Raw genomic sequence first — 17,344 nt, 5'->3', positions numbered from 1 at the left:
AATAGATTCCTATTCCCCTTTCCCCCCCCCCCTTTTTTTTGTCTAAATAAGCGATAAAGGCCAATTCCTAGGAAATCGAATTTTGGTTTTCAGTGATGAAAAATAAAACAAATTTTAGATATTCAAAAAATATTTGTAATATTGAGTTTTAAATAGGGGTTTGAACTTCATTTTTTCCAGAATTTCAGAAAAAAATTTGTTCAATCGTTGTTTAATCATCGCGAAGCTGCGGACCGAACATTCTGTCCTTGTATTTTGTTGGAGCTAGTCACTCGCCTCCTGTCCACTTGAACGTTTCTCTCAACCAGAGTTGAACCCTGCTCTATCTGGCTAAAAATTCCTGCCTGCCAATTTAAACTCTTACGTACTCCGACTCTTGGAAATTTGAACATCTAATTTTCACGTGGCCCCTTCTGCACCTGAGACACCCCCTCCCCCTGAAGACGCTCCGGGATATGTCCATACCTAAGACTGCACTGGTGAATAGGAAAAATGATAAGGAAAATGATTCTGTCCTCTCCAAGAGGCATAAGCGGAGATAGACTTGGAAGTCTGGGGGAGCACGATGATGTCAATTCATATATACATTAGATTAGTCTACTCCACCTTTGATGCAGGGGGGGGGGCAATGCCCCCGTATCTCCGCCTATACCAAGAGGTGCGCCCCATCCGAGGTGAAAGAGCAAAAAAATTGATAAATAAATAAACAACCGAAAGGGGCGGGTTTGCGCTGTAAAAAGATTTTGCAAAAGGGGGTAAGGAAAGAAGAGTTTCAAGCGAATGGCCAACGCATTCTTAGAAGAGCGGGTGGGGACTTGGGAAGAGACAGGGCCGTCAAATTCTGGAGAACTGGCTACCGAAGCAGCTCACAGTTCATTTCCGACCAATTACAGGAAGCCTTTTAACAGGAAACGGTTCATTTGAATTTCCGGGGCTCGCGGTTCATCACAGTTAATTTCCCAAACATTTACAGAAGCAGTCATGGTATCTCTTCCAGCAAAATTTCCCTTTTGACTAAATTTTTCCCACTCATTCCGAAAAATGTGCCGCCATCTAGCGGGGAGCATATGTAATCAATAGAAAGTATTGCACTGCATTAATTCTTTATTTTTTCAAAAAATTCTTTTGTGTGACGAACTTTCAGAATTTCCCGCAAATACTAAGAAATTTCCCACTTGGACAAATTTTGGCCAATTTTTCCGACGAGTTACCATCACTGTACCGCCTTTTAACAGGAAACGGTTCACTTGAATTTCTGCCACTTGCGGTTCATCACGGTTCATTAGTAGCCAATTGGAGCAGGCAACATGTACGAAAAAAGCGAAGCGGTCATGGTTAATTTCCGACCAATTACAGGAGTTCTTTTAACAGAAAACAGTTCACGAATTTCCGCCGCTCGCGGTTTATTCAGTAGCCAATAGGAGTCAGTAATGTTAGCGAAAAGAGCGTATTCCGCTCATGACTCGTCGTAGTTCTCACAACGTTTGCAAAAACCTGCCTGCTTTTTTGATAGTTTCTACTGAGCTGTAATCCTTATAACCATCGACCTTATATTAATATAAGCTCGATGTATATCGCACCACTCTTATAACTGAGTGGTGGTTTCCAGTGTGCGATGGAAGTGTAAGAGCCGCGGTTCTTTTCTGAAGAACCGTCGCTCACTCGCTCTCTGAAAAGAGCCGCTCTCCTAGACGGCTCATGACCAGATCGCCCATCTTTGTTTACATCCGATGACAGTCTTAATCCTCTATCCAAAATCCCTTTGTAATTGTTATTGTATTGTATAGCCTTATAATCCTCTGCATGTTATGAACATATCTTGTGAGTTAAGAAACCGTTTCATTATTTAAGTCTGCTTGCTCTTTATTGCGGCTCTAATGCAGCAGTTCTCAACCTGGGTTGCAGGGATTCTTCAGGCTCCTTGTGTATTGAGATTTAACGGGAAAAAAGGCCTCTTTTTCAACTTCGATAAGAAAACATGTTGGGGAAAAATTAGGGACAAAAATAGAGTTAGGCTAAGAACATAGTGGGACGGCAAGGAATGAAAAGGAGAAGTGAGATATACAGGGGTTGGACAAAATAATATGAACACCTGTGAATAAAACAACACTAGAGGGAACCTGTCGTATACTCCCGTCCATTGGCGTACGCAAACGGGAGTTTGGGGTTCTACACCCCCCCCCCTACTGGGGCCACAGTAACGAAAAGGGCCACCCTTGTTGGTGTCAACGCAAATGACAGCCTATTTGACATCAACTGTCAAACATAACAGTGGCCAAAAGTCGAAGATGACTGATGGAGACAGAAGGGTTTTGAAGTGGATTGTGGTCAGAGAGAGAAAGCACAAGACAACAGCATCCCAGATAACATCTGAGATGCACACACATCTACAGGAAGGTGTATCGACAAAAGCTATCCGCCGTGAACTGCAAACATACACGATAGAGTGGCTATTCCAAAATCATTGGTGACACCATGCAATGCCTTGAATCGAGAAACCTGATGTCACGAACATAAGAATTGAACATAACAATGGGGGAATGTCATCTGGTCAAATGAATCGTCGTTCACATCATTCCAAACTAACAGATGCGTTTGCGTTTAGAGAATGCCAGCACAAACCTATGATGTTGACTGTCTCCCTACTGTTAAGCATGGAGGGGGGAATCAATGATACTGTGTGGGGGGGGGCGATTTCTCACTGTGGTCTCGGCCTACTTGTCCTGAATGGGTGGGTTAAAGTATCAGTTTATGTCAGTATTCTGGCCAACCATCTTCATCTAATGGTGCAATATTTGTTCCCTGATTCTCGACCTGTGTTCCAAGATGTTTCATTTGCCCATTCACACTGCTGGAATTGTCTGAGACTGGCTTGATGAACACGATAATGAACTGCAACAACTTGTGTGGCCCACTCAGTCCCCTGATGTTAATATAATTGAACCTTTGTGGGGTATTTTAGAGGCCAACTGTGTAGTAGGTTTCCACCTTCAAAGACATGTTTTGAATTAATGACCTTTTTGCAGGAGGAGTGGCTACGTATCCCTGTGACTGTTGTGCATGACTTGTATTTGTTTGTCCCATGATGGATACAAGCTGTAATTAATGCAAAAGGAGTGCCAACAGCCAATTAATGAAGATTTTGTCTCATTTCACAGGTGTCATATTATTTTGTCCAACCCCTGTAGCCGCGAGCAAAGAACATAGTACACATAATGGGGGTGTTTGATATAGCAGAGGGTATGGAATAGAAACTCGCGCACGTTATCTGCTTGGTTTTTTAAAAATTAAAAATGCTCCGCATCTTTAAAATTTGCAAAAATTTCATAATTACAAAATCCATTGCTCAGATAACGGTTTAGAAATAATAGTGTGAATATTGGTACTTTTAAATAGGCCTATAGCTACGGAAATATTCCACTCTTACAGAGATGCCACTGTACTCTAATTTGCCTGGGTCCTGGGCCCTTTTGAATGAAAAAGTTGGTCCCTCTCAAATAAATTATCTTGAAAAAAAAAAGTATGGTCTCCCTTCCCCCATAATTCAGCGGTATCTCCGAATTTTTTCCATCACGCCCCTCAGGTCTTTGATCACCTGCGTATATCTCTTCGTTGAGACAGCGGTGGGTCATATTCTGGGTGGGAAAGGAGGAGGTATCATTGTGAATCAAATAATTCATTTCTAGAAGCATGTTCATTTACTTTCATTGTCTACTTGTAGGTAAAGCCTCTGAGAATTGAACATGTGGAAATTTATCACATGTAATCTGAAAAAAATACACAGTCGATCCCACTTATAACGTTTCCATTTAGAACGTTTTTCCACTTAGTACGACTTATTTTCATCATCCCAAATCTAAATTCTCATTAAGATTTCCTTTTTAAAGTGTTTTCTTGCTTACAACGTTTTTTATGACAGTTTTTGAAAAATGTTATAAGCAGGATCCACTCTAATTAAAAGTTAGAGGCACACATTTACATATTTACTAATAAATCAATCTATAAATTCCCTTCTGATTGATTTTTCATTTCGTTACAAAAATCTTATCACTTTCAATAATATATTCCAGGGTTGGTAAAAAAACCGGTTTTTTGAAAAAAACCAAAAAACCGGGTTTTTTTGGTTTAAACCAGGTTTTTTTGGTTTAAACCGGTTTTTTTGTTTTAAATAGTATTAACATTAAAAACAATGAAATTTCTGAAAAATCATTCAAACTTCTAATAATTAACTGAAATAAAATGTTTATTAATGTAATTAACACTATTCCCATGCTAATTAATCAAAAAATATTTCTTACATTTTAACAAAAACCAACTTTTGCAATTTAATTTTTTTTTGCTTAACTCAATGGATTACTGTGTGTTTGAAAATTATTTTAATGTTATTATTAATCATATAATATATAAAGGTTTTTCTCCAGTTACTTTCGGTATGCTTAATTAGGAAGCTATTTTGCAAAAAGTAATAAAAATTAGGTGAATATAATGTCTTTAATGAAGCATAAATAATTCAGATTAATTAGCAATGATTTACGATATACAAGGTGATTATAACTAAGGTTCTGATTTCAAAACACTATAAAAAAAAGAATGATTGTCAGGATGACTTGAAAATTGACATGAATATTCCTGAAAAATTCAACTTTATTTGATAAAGGGGAAAAAATACTTAAAAATGTAAAATTAATGACATCATCCAACATGTGGGAAATTTGCACGCAGAATGGAAACGATAGCCAGTCATGGCAGAATGATAGCTTAATTATAGCATTTCACGATTTCATAATTCATGGAAACATCACAAAAAACGAAGTAATTGAACAAATAACTACAACTTACTTAAGAAATGTTAAATATGTTGTCCACCGCGTGTCCTGGCTATAAGGTTGAAAGCACAAAAATTCTTGTTCAACAGCAGAATCGAAGTATGCCATGGTCATAATGTGGATGTGCTTGCAATTCAGCTTTATTAAACCAAACGCATCCCCCCCCCCCCCCGTTAATATTCCTGAGGAACTTATAACATATAGGGAATGTGCTGGACCCCAAAGCAGAATATGCCGAAATGTGCGACGTATGTCGCAGAACAATCTGGAAGAATTTTAAGAAAAGTGTAGAAAAGCGCTATTATGTATATGTGAATTTTTACCGCAGAACATTTTCAGTCAGCTGAGGGCTCGTTGCAGAACATCGCAAAACATTCTGCTTTGGGGGTGCTGGAGATTGCAATTCACCAAAGTTTGCAATCTGACCACTGTTCATAACATTTTGAGGTGCCCCCACAGCCAGAAGTTGCAAGGGTTAAGGTGCATCCTGTCAAAATGGGTCTTCAGCAGCTACTTTGCTGGTATTGCAATGTGCATCTTGATAGAAGTTCTATCCACACACTGATGCTGTGGAAATGCCGAAATGATGTGGTTGCACAAAATAGATTATACCGCTGGGCAAGTACAGCATCATCTACTTGCACATTTTGCATGTTTTTCTTTTGCGAAAGAAACTTCCATTGCTTCAGGAGTATCCATGCAAATTTTCAAGTCATTCCGATCAGTACTTATTGTATAGTTTTGGAATCAAAACTTAAATTATAATCACCCTGTATATAGCTGATTATTTTTCATAAATATGTTACTACTATACAGTAGAACCTTGATTAACTGGGCTTAACAGTGTGTGTGTGTGAAAGTATAAAAAAAACAACTATTGAATATTAAGACTGGGAGATATACAGTAGGAGATGTGCTACTTCTTATGGGAAAGAAAATGAAAATGTAAGTGAGGTAATGTAACTACTAGTACACTAGTCTTTGTCCTTTAAGGACAGCTGGTGTCTTTATTGGATTATAGGACCACCTGCCCCTAGCATGATGGTGTCACTACTGTAGCTGCTTCTTTGTGAAGAGAAAAAGAAACCCTGTGAGATAAAATACACCACTACATTTAGATGTGTGATGCACTCCTTATTCATGAATTTGCTTAAGATAGAGCATCAGAATGTAGCCAAAGGTTAAAAAATGTTGTAAGAATGAGAAATTTTGGCTTTTATGTATAACTTTAAATGACTAAGATACTTCATTTGAAAAATCTATATATATTCTGGCCACTTTTATGAGACTTTTTGAAAAAAACCACTTATAAAATCTTATGTCATTTAAAGATATACCGTCAGAATGTACCCCAAGGATGTAAAATGTGGTAAAAATGAAACATTTTGGCTAATTATGAACCAATATGATATTTTTAAAGGAAAAAAAATGATATTTAGGCAACTTTTATTTGATTTTTTTAAAAAAACCACTTGGTTAAAACCAAGGTTTAAACCAACGTGGTTTAAACCAAACAACCTTATATTCTGATTTAAATTTAAAGCAAAAGAGTTTCTTTCCTGCTTATCTTCTCATTCCCTATTCATATAAATCATTGTGAAGCGATTTCCTGGTAGAATGACTTTCCTTCCCTGTGGTCCACCACTCTGATGTGTCGCCAGTTAGCTGCCACATATTTTCACACCTGAATATGAGAGCTATGTCAGATTTGTGTTGGTGAAACTCAAGTGTGTTTTGTGTGTATGCACCCAGCATTCAAGTGTGCTTTGTGTTTGGTACGTGGTACCATTTATCTAGGGCTAACTACTAAACCACACATGTAGCCTACCTCGTCCATAACGTGTAACGAATTGGTACATGCATGCTGGAATGTGCATGTCCATGTTGTGGCGAACCTAATGTGAAGCTTGTTTTTGTGTAATGCTTGTTATAGTGCTGCCATCTACCACATATTTTTTGAACTATGAGTGAAGTGTAATGTTTGAACATTTGCACCATTGTAGGCCCGTTGCTCTCTTCGGCGAGACTTTTTTAATGGGAGATGAACTTGCATTTGCACCTCGAAGTTAGGAACCACAGAAAACCAACTTCAGCCAACCACCGCTGTCGCAGTGCGAGTCCATCACTATGACCACTCAACCACCGCAGCTGCCATCCATCTAAGGCTGCAACTACGTACTTTATCACATGGGACGGCAAGCACAAATTTTGGCATCCCGTGTAATGTCGAAGCAATTATAAAGGGTGAATTAGGTGCCCCTTTCAGTCCAGAGTCCGGTAAGAGGCACTAGACACTCCTTAAAAGTTGCACCCATGCATCTATCCTGCAAATTAGTAATGCATGGATTTGAAATTTAATGTATACATATTTGTGTTATAGTTCTGTGTAATTTTCACGGCGACCAGAGCGTTTTTCAAATAAATGGCCAACTCCAATGGTGCACCATTGATATTTATTTGTATAATTATAATGTTATCTAAGAAAAGTGTTCTGGTATATTCGGCAGGATTTTCGGCAAGCACTGTTTTAAATACAGTACCTGTTTAATAATCATACATGAAAAATTAGATATGAGTTAGAAATAACATTTATAGCAAACTAAAAAATAAAAAACAGTATTTAAACAGTTATATGAGTGATATTAATTTACCATCAGATTTCGAGTTTAAAACCATTAATTTGGTAGAATAATTAACTTAAAAAAAAAACAAATGACACCTTTTACAAGATTTTTGATTTAGTTGGACAGTTTATATTCAGCTAATATATTTTTTTTGTATGTTAGTATAATGAAAAAAAATTCCATAGGTTTCTCTATAACAGCGGTTCTCAACCTTTTCTGACTCACTGAGCCCTTTTCAGTGAATAATTTTTCTGGCGGAGCCCTGTTTACCTCGAGGAGCCCTTTTTAGTATATTATTTATATGGCGGTACCCTTTGGGCATCTTTTTTGTTTGTTTATCAAATTTATTGATTTATTTTATTGTTCTCGATTGGCTGCGGAGCCCCTGGGAAGTGCACGCGGAGTTGGGCTCCGCTGCTCTATAACATTTTGAAACTTGGACCTTTTTGGACAGTTTATCCTGCACGTGTTGCCCAAAACCAGTTTGGGACATTTCATCCCACATGTCCTATCCAGAACCCCAACCCTAGGTATGTAAATAAAATGTGTATTAGGTAAAAAAAATTGAGTGTATTTTGCATACCGTCATTCATAGCATAACATGAATGAAAAATCCACTAGTATGTGGATGGAAAATTGGAGATTGCCATTCGATTGGTCTATTCGAATTTTCTTAGAATTCTTGCTTGAAATGAATTTAAGCCATTTCATTTCGAGCTGGAATTCTAAGAAAATTCAAATAGACCAATCGGGTAGCACCATTCCACAAGCATCCAATCAGGGCACTGCATTAGTATCACGCAGGCTCTCAGCTTGATTCTGGCCACGACGTTTGAAGTGAAGACATACTTTTCCGCTGAGCAACTGAGAGTTAAGATTTGGTACTCAACCCAAGTGGGATACTCGGTCAGCATGATTTTTTTTTTAATTTTGTGTCACAAAGGCATCTCCCTATGCACCACACAGTATAACATAGGGCCATAAATAATGGTACAATCAGCATATTTACCATGGAAAATAAACAAAAGAAAAATTGAAATACTTCATTACACAAGAGAAAAATTGTTTTTTTAAAGAAAAATATGAAAATATATATATATATATATATAAATGAAAAAAAAATAAGGGGAAAAAAAAGAATAATATATAAAAATAGAAAAATAATAATAGAAAAAAATGGGAACAATAAAAATAGAAAAATAATAAAAACAAAAATACAGAAACAAAAAAAAAGTGAAAAAGAAATACAGTAATATGGAAAATATATATATATGTATATATATATACAGGGGTTGGACAAAATAATGTGAACACCTATGCAAAAAACAACACTCGAGGGAACCTGTCGTATACGCCTGCCCTCTAGTGTGGAAGAGTTCCACTTAGTGGGTGATAATGTGCACCCATCAGTCTAGTCGCAGCAGTGATAGCGTTCGGATGCGATGTATATTGGGGTGTTAAAACTTTGTTATGGCTGACCTCACAGATTTCGAAAGAGGCATGATTGTTGGAGCCCGTCTTGACAGAACCACAGTAATGAAAACGGCCACCCTTTTTGGTGTCGGGAGAAGTACTATGTCAATGGTAATAATAGTCTATAGCAAACAGGGAAAGACATCTACCAAGCATAACAGTGGCAGAAAGTCGAAGATGGCTGATAGACCCAGATGGGTTTTGAAGCGGATTGTGGCCAGAAAGCACAAGATAACAGCATCCCAGATAACATCTGAGATGAACACACATCTACAGGAAGGTGTATCGACAAAAACTATCCCCGTGAACTGCATGCAGCAAACATACAAGGTAGAGCGACTATTCCAAAATCATTGGTGACACCATGCAATGCCTTGAAACGACAAACCTGATGTCACGAACACAAGAATTGAACATAACAATGGCAGAATGTCATCTGGTCAAATGAATCATTGTTCACATTATTCCAGACTAACGGATGTGTTTAGGTTTGGAGAACGCCAGCACAAGCCTATGATGTTGACTGTCTCCCTACTGTTAAGCATGGGGGGGGGGAATCAATGATACTGTGAGGGGGAGCGATTTCTCACTGTGGTCTCGGCCTACTTGTCCTGAATGGCTGGATTAAAGTATCCGTTCATGTCTGTATTCTGGCCAACCATCTTCATCCAATGGTACAATTTTGTTCCCTGATTCTCGACCTGTGTTCCAAGTTGATAATTTGCCCATTCACACTGCTGGAATTGTCTGAGACTTGCTTGATGAACACGATAATAAACTGCAACAACTTGTGTGGCCCGCTCAGGCCCCTGATGTTAATATAATTGAACTTTTGTGGGATATTTTGGAGGCCAACTGTGTAGTAGGTTTCCACCTCCAAAGACATGTTTTGAATTAATGACCTTTTTGCAGGAGGAGTGGCTACGTATCCCTGTGACTGTTGTGCATGACTTGTATTTGTTTGTCCCATGATGGATACAAGCTGTAATTAATGCAAAAGGAGCGCCAACAGCCAATTAATAGGGATTTTGTCTCATTTCACAGGTGTCATATTATTTTGTCCAACCCCCGTATATTAAAAAATTGAAAAAAAAAAAAGAGAAAAAGAAAAATCTCTCTTATGCAGATACTTAAAATGTAATAAATATAGGAAATGAAGAAAACGAAAAGAAAATATACACGTATAAAAAATACAAACAACACGAAAGAATGAAAACAGAAGCCTTATTTCTTAATGCTATGTACAAATCTTCAAAGGGCGCACAGTGTCTCTTTTGAGTACACCAATTTTGATGGTACTTGGTGGCCATTGAATTGGTAGCTTCCGTAGGTCACGTGCAATTACAGTTCTCTGAATTGTCACCCTTGAACGCTCAAAGATCAGATGTTTAGGATTCTCCTTTCCCTTTCCACAACTGCATATGTAACTCTCTACCAAGTGGAATCTCTTGAGATAAGATTTGAAATTGCCGTGTCCAGTTAAAAACTGGGTGAGAAGGAAATCCGAAAAAAAGGAAGGTTGATTTAATCGATGATGTTCTGTAGGAAAGAAACGTTTTGTCCATTTTGTGTGTGTGCTGTGTTGGATTTTAAATACTTTTTGTATTTTTCCTTATTCGGTGATGACTTCGTAATATTCGTGGGCGAAGTTGATCAACTCTTCCAAAGTTAACCTTACTTACACAGTGTTGGGCATAGACACTGGAACCTGAGGACTCTGTGTGCTTGACCCCCCCTCCCCAATTAAGTTTATAAGAGAGCTTAGCCCTTCCCAAGAATTCATGGATACATATACAATGTAATTGTGTTATAGAATGCATGTCCCTTCCACATGCGGATGACCCTGAATCTCGTGCACATGGGACATCAAGCAACTATGCACAAAGATGAAAAACTGAACACAATGAAATCACATTCAACAGTAAGTCATCACATAATTTTTATTTTCAAAGTTCCTGCCATACTAAATATAGCTTTGGCAGCCAACAAGACCATTATTCATAGGAAAAGAATTGCATAAGAGTTCGAAGAATTTTTTTGATTGTGTGAAAAATGGAATAAAATTTATTTAACTTTTGAAAAGCATTTGCATGCCAGTGCTGATACCATGGCATGCCACGAGTTGTTTAGCTTTAAATCACAGTATACAGTCAAACCTCTTTAATGAGTCACTCTAGGGAGAGCAAAAATATGACTTAGTAAGCAGAGTGACTCGTTAACGGAGTAAGCCATAGCTGTGCTAGTTCCTGCCTGAAAACAATTGGGACTTCCAAAAAGCAACCCGGTAAGCGGAGTGACGTGTTAACTGGGTGATGCACTAACGAGGTTACATTCTGTTGTGTTGCTTGGATTTTTGGAAGATGTAACAGAGTGGACAAATAAGCCTGAATTATTACTTTTTCATTAAAATTTTAAAGGATTAATAAAAACTTCTCTTATATTTTGAAGCATATTTCCATGTACTGTCACTTCATGTTGATATAGATAAAAAAAAACCAATTTTTATGATAATGATGTAACAGATTGGACATTCTACAGTGGAAAAATCTGGTGCTAAAGATTTAACATGAATCTTAAGTCGTTTTACAAAAGTAAAATCAAAAGTTGTTGAACGAACAATAAAAGTCAACCTTACTCCTTAAACAGAGGTGTGTGATGTATTATCAGGAATTTAATAACATTAGATCCCCCCATAGAGCAAGGGTTCTCAAACTTTTTCTACCTGCTGCCCCCTTTTTCCTAATCAGCATTTATTCACGGCAGTTTAACAAAGGGTATTGTAAAAACTTTGTCAGGGCTGCAGCTCTGCGCTGCCTCTGATGAAGTGTTGGCAGCGCACAGTTTGACAACCCCTTCAATAGAGGACAATTGGTACTTCCAAAAAGTGACCTCATAAGCGGAGTGATGCATTACTCGGGTGACGCATGAATAAGGTTTGATTTGTGTGTGTTCATTTACAGTCTGTCATTTTCTTTTACAAAATACTTATTTTTACCTCTCTCGAGGCTCTATGATAACATTTTATTTAATCAGTTCGTCATGTATTTGCCAATTTCTGTAATTTTTCATATTTTTCCCTTTTTAGTGTTTTACAAAAAACTATATATTTTACTAATTCTGGGGTTCTGGCCTCAGTACAAGTCTGTATAAATAAATATGTATAATAAAAAATGTTTTTATTTTTAGTGTTTAGTGCAGTATTGGTAATATTGGGCATATCTAAGCAATAGTAATACTGTTCAACGAATGGCATTGATTCTCTTAAAGCAAGGATCTCATTTTCATAAACTTTTTTGTGGGTCTTTTATTTTTGGAACGTCACCTAGGAAATGCTTTAAATTTTTTGAGGTGAGTAACACTGTTTTTCTTTCTTTCTTTTTTTTTAAAAATGTTAAAGCAATAATGTACAGTAATATCTGAGTGTCATTCCATTTCGAATCATCCAGTAAAGTGCCAAAATGAAAACCCATGGTCCTAGATTTTGATTGCTTTTTTATTTGTTGCTTTCACCATCCTTACTAACCATGTACTATACTTACTAACCAAATACCATATGTGTATCTCTAAAACCTTTCGAAATTTTTTTTTTTGAAATTTATCAAAAAAATTATGTATATGACTTTTCTGAGGCTCTATTTGCAAGCAATATTGTTTAAGAAAAGGAATCATAACTTTTGAGTTTTTAATATATTCAAGTGAAATTTGCACTAAAATGTTCACAAAAACATACAGAATATGAATAAAAATAATTCCTACATTTTCATTTGAAATTTACATGCAAAAAAATTATCTAAACTTTGTTTTTGTGTAATTGTTCGTGAGAGAAAAAACACAATTTTTCAAACATATTTCTAGATCAGGGGAACAGGAGTTACCTTACAACTTTTATTTTGAAATTCTCCTAAATATATAAAGTAAAAAAGACTGGGAAAAAAGAATTATAATTTTTTTCGGCAATCAATACATTTAATGTGGCTCGCAAAACAAAAATCATTAAAATAAGACAGTTGCTCCTATTTGAAATCATTCAACTGAATAATGAAATGAAACCCATCATTCTAGATTTCAATTATTATTTTTTATTTATTGCTTCTACCATCTTTGTTGACCATGCAAAATTTTTTATATATGTCTCAAAAACTTTGAGAGAAAAAAATATTTTCTAATGGGACACGAATGATGTTTTGAAGCCTAATTATTCAAGCAATATCGTTTATGAATATAAATAACTTTATGGATTTCTAATATATTTAAAAGAAATTTTAAATACTCACAAAAAATTTAAAATATGATTTGTGAAAAAACTCAAATCTTTGGACTGTTTTTTCACAATCTAATTTTTTAAACTTAATTTTTATGAATTTTTTTGTGATAAAAAATTTTTTAGACTTCCAAGACTTTTTTTCAATGCAAATGGCATGAGTTTTCTTAACAATTTTTTAAAATTACTTCACTTTATGCAGGGTAATTCAGAAAAGATAAGCAAAACTTTAAGAGGTGATAGTACACATCAGTACAAACAATTGTCATCAAAGAATGTATGGTCTAACATGAAACGCAAACATGCTTGTGTAACATGTCCATGTTACGGCCCAGCAAAGAAACCATATTTAGTTTCAATATAGTTATATTTTTTTGAATATATTCCTTTTTGCTCTCTTTGGGATTGGTATCCATGATCATGTTTCGGCAATTGTGGTCGATTCTCACGCTGTTGCCAGATTTGAGATAAGGTTGTCTAACTGTTGTTGTGTTATGGAAATTCTGGTGTTATTTTTTGAATCTGATCAGATCCGGTGACCCTGCGCGGTCAGGGAAGTTTCCCTTAAATACTGGTTGTATGTTAACCTCTTGTGCTCACTTCTTTGTTTACGCAGTTGAAATAGCTCATGATAAAGGTGCCTTATGCATCTCCGCACTTATTATGATATCCTGAAGGATGAACAGCCGATGTTGTAGCCACCTTTCGATCGCTGTCTTGCCAGTTCATGGACAAGTTTTTGGTAAATTTGACTGATTGTAGCCAGAAGAGTATTTGCATAATTGGCAATGAAAAATTTTGGCAACCATTTGATTTTGAACTTTGTCAATCTTTCAGCAGTTGTAGCTCGCCAATAAATCCAAATATTTCAATGAAAATTATATCTCATAGGATTTTTCTGTTCTTTCAATATATATGTGCTTAGTTTGCATGTAAGTCTCTTAAAAACTTCACAAATGCAGCTTTTTTTAGACTTGACACATATTTTTTTGACCCATTTTATTCATAATCGATTATCCACCATAACTCGGAAATGGTTTTAGATAGGACAAGGTTGGTGGGGTGTTTCATGATCCACTTGGGCTCATATATCACCCACTTTTGTTTGGCAGAAAAGGTCGGATTCACCCTGTATATGAGGAGGGTAAGTCAGACTGTTCTAAGTTAAAATCCTTCTTTCGAGGAAAAGGTTTTACTAGAATTGTTATAATAGTCATGTTAAAAATTTTATAATTTCACAATCTATTGGCAAACTATTGAAGCTGACTTTTTTTATTTCATTTTCTGAGTTCATTTTTTCTCCCATTATTTAAACATATCTAGATTTTATTTCTAGACTTGGTCAGAATTGTGTTGAGGATTGACTTGACCACTCGAACTCTCTCGTGTGAGTTTTTGTTGGTGTGGGTTTCTTTGAACAACACATTAGTTGTTGAAGTTGATCTACTTAAGCAGATTGTTTAGTATTGTTGAGAAGTACTCGCCAGACAGTTGCAATGGTGATCTGTAGAGGATTTTTCTGCGAAAGGGCATTCTAAATCTTCTTTTACTGCGGATCTTGAGCCTAGGATTTCTCAAAAATAGAGAATTTGCATTTTTCTTGGAGAGATTTATTTCTCTTGCACTGCTACAGCTTTATTTGATTCTATAAAAAATATACATTTGCCATTCGTAAAGCATAAGTTCAAACTTATGACAAATTATTGAAGGGAACTAGTTTCTTCGCGGAAGAAACCTATTTGCTCTGGCTGGTTTTTTCCTCTTCAGAAGAAACTGTCCAACCCTGATGTGCACATAATCCTGCTCTTGTATTCATTTTGGTTTAAAAAAAAATTCTATCTTTAAGAAATTTGGATGAGAGCATTATCATACAACATTCAAATATAGCAAATGCATACAAGCAGCCCTCGACTTTCGCACAATTCGCACACTTTAAAAATTCAATTTTTTAAAGATTTTTGTTGATCATGCAAAAATTGTTTACTTCCATGCATGAATGAACTAAACTAAGAAAAGAAAAAAAAAGGTGGTATTCAACTAACTCTTGACAATTTTATAAATAAAACACTTGAAATAAATTAAACATGCTCCGTTAACTTAATTATGTATATTGTGCAATAAATATTTCAAAATACATATGTACAATTTTTGTTTTTTTTACATTCATCTACTTTTGAACATTTAACATGTGTACACATTTTCAAAGGAACCAGTTATGTGTGGAAGTCGCTATCCACCTGTACATTACATTACATTTTTATTAGTCAGAATTTTTTTTGCACAATCTTAAAGAAATTAGAAGTTATGTACATGAAAATGAAATTTCATCCTTTAAAAAAAATTGGTGTTCGACTAGAAAAAACTTATTTTTTTTACTTTAAGGCTTATGCCAAGAAATATGGTATGTTTAATATATTTGCATAGTTATTTTACACTCAAATTTTTATTTTCATAGAAAAAGAAGTTGAACATAGAAGAACAGCTCACCGCCAAGTACTTTTGTTCCTTTGTGGGATCTGCTGTGCCTGATGGTATTATTATTTTTTAAATAGAATAATACAATAATGCCATGAATGTCTTCCTTTTAGAATCAGCTTGAATTATTAATTATGATTGGATTAGATTCCAAAGTGGGCAATATCACCCTCTGGTGGGCAATGGAATGAACGAAGAGGGCGATAGAACCTATGGATTTAATTATATTTTTGGATAACACAGCTCCCTAATCTCCCCGAGATTTTTATGTACATAATCCTTATGTGTACCAGAAAAAAAATCCAGTAATTATAATTTATTATTGAAGACTTCTTTTTTCCATGCATAAATTTTTCAGAGGTGGAAGTACTATACAGAAACGGATTGCCCATCATTACTGTTCCTTTACCATCTCGCCAAGAAAAATGCAGATTTACGTTAAAGCCTATTCTGAACACAGCTGGTGATTTTTTGACTGATATCCAAAAGGAGGACAAAGGTGTTGACAGAGTAACTGTTCAAACAACTGGTAAATATATTTTCATCATTCATCTTTTTTCTAATGCTTGAACTACCAAGGATGTGGTGTTTGGGAATTAAGTCTATAGCACATGGTGACTGCTATTGACTTCACTCCAAAAAATACTACTTCAAGTTGATTTATTAAGTTAAATTAATTTATTAAAATGGCACAACGCAAGTTCGAAGAAATAAAGGGGTTAGAAAAAAATGTTAAAAATCTTTTATACCAAAAGTTAGAAAAAATGTATCATAAACATGAAGCTGGTAGAGAAGCAAGTGATTCGATGTTGCAAGCTCATCTGACATTTCATCAGCCATGTTGGTTCAGTTTGCTTGTGGATCTCTTGTGTCTCGTCTTAGTTCTGTGTGCTAGAGGCTAAGGGCATTATGTCCGTTTTTGTCAATATTTGGATACTGCTATTGATTTGCATCACTTTCAATAGTTGCTGTGGTCATAGTGACGGACTCGCATTGCGAGGACCCAGGTTCAAACTTCACTCTTGCCAAAGTGGTGGTCAGCTGAAGTTTGTTCTCTGTGGTTCCCAAATTCGAGCCACTCTCCCCATTAAAAAGTCTCGCCACAGATAGCAACAGTCCTATAATGGTAAAATCTTCTATCATTGCACTTTACTCATAATTAGAAAAATCGATGCCTAATGACAGCACTACACCTAACAAGCATTACATAGAAACAACTTTACATTATGTTCACAACACAGATATGCACATTCCAACATATACAAATTTATTAGAAGTTCCGCAGATGAATATGGACAAAGTGCATGTGTGGTTTTTAATAGTAATACTTTCGTTACACTAAACATAGGTATAGAACACTATTTAATAGGACATAAATAGGACTATAATAAGTCCTTATTTCAATAAATAACAGATATTCACTTCATAAAACAAGTGAGTTCTAAATAAAGACATGAAAAAAAAAATCTGTAAAATTTCCCTCATTGTGCTCCTGTAATTCCCTTTTGTGGCATGGTGCCGTTTACCTCTAGCATACAGAGTTTTTGCCTGTAAATAAATTGTCACTGTAAATAAAAGTATGTTAGTGATGGTTTTTTTTTTATCAATTTCTTTCTCACAATCTGTTTAATCACTGGGAACTGTGCAGTAAGCAAGAAATAATCAATTTCCAACAACATTTTTAT

The 17,344-nt window shown here is 35.8% G+C and overlaps 1 protein-coding gene across 5 annotated transcripts in view; it reads left to right on the top strand.

The window, feature by feature from the left end:
- The first annotated feature begins 1,678 nt into the window (after nucleotides 1–1,678).
- Nucleotides 1,679–17,344, top strand: part of MCU (mitochondrial calcium uniporter) — a 43,963-nt gene continuing 28,297 nt past the window's right edge. The window contains exons 1-5 of one of the 5 annotated variants that reach the window (XM_089255468.1): nucleotides 1,682–1,821; nucleotides 10,737–10,844; nucleotides 12,110–12,271; nucleotides 15,640–15,715; nucleotides 16,018–16,188. In XM_089255468.1, the coding sequence (XP_089111594.1) occupies nucleotides 12,170–12,271; nucleotides 15,640–15,715; nucleotides 16,018–16,188 (349 nt within the window). In that variant the 5' untranslated portion in view covers nucleotides 1,682–1,821; nucleotides 10,737–10,844; nucleotides 12,110–12,169. Of the gene's footprint in view, nucleotides 1,822–7,084; nucleotides 7,104–10,572; nucleotides 10,845–12,109; nucleotides 12,272–15,639; nucleotides 15,716–16,017; nucleotides 16,189–17,344 lie in introns of those variants that run through there. The other 4 variants (XM_089255467.1, XM_089255466.1, XM_089255469.1 and 1 more) reach the window with 4 other exon arrangements.

The sequence above is a fragment of the Pholcus phalangioides genome, unplaced genomic scaffold (assembly GCF_987345545.1).
Source record: "Pholcus phalangioides strain wild (caught in Gottingen) unplaced genomic scaffold, Ppha-v1.0 ptg000042l_1, whole genome shotgun sequence".
Classification (NCBI taxonomy): domain Eukaryota; kingdom Metazoa; phylum Arthropoda; class Arachnida; order Araneae; family Pholcidae; genus Pholcus; species Pholcus phalangioides.
The sequence above is the reverse complement of the archived record's forward strand: the minus strand, read 5'-3'. Positions and strand labels throughout refer to the sequence as shown.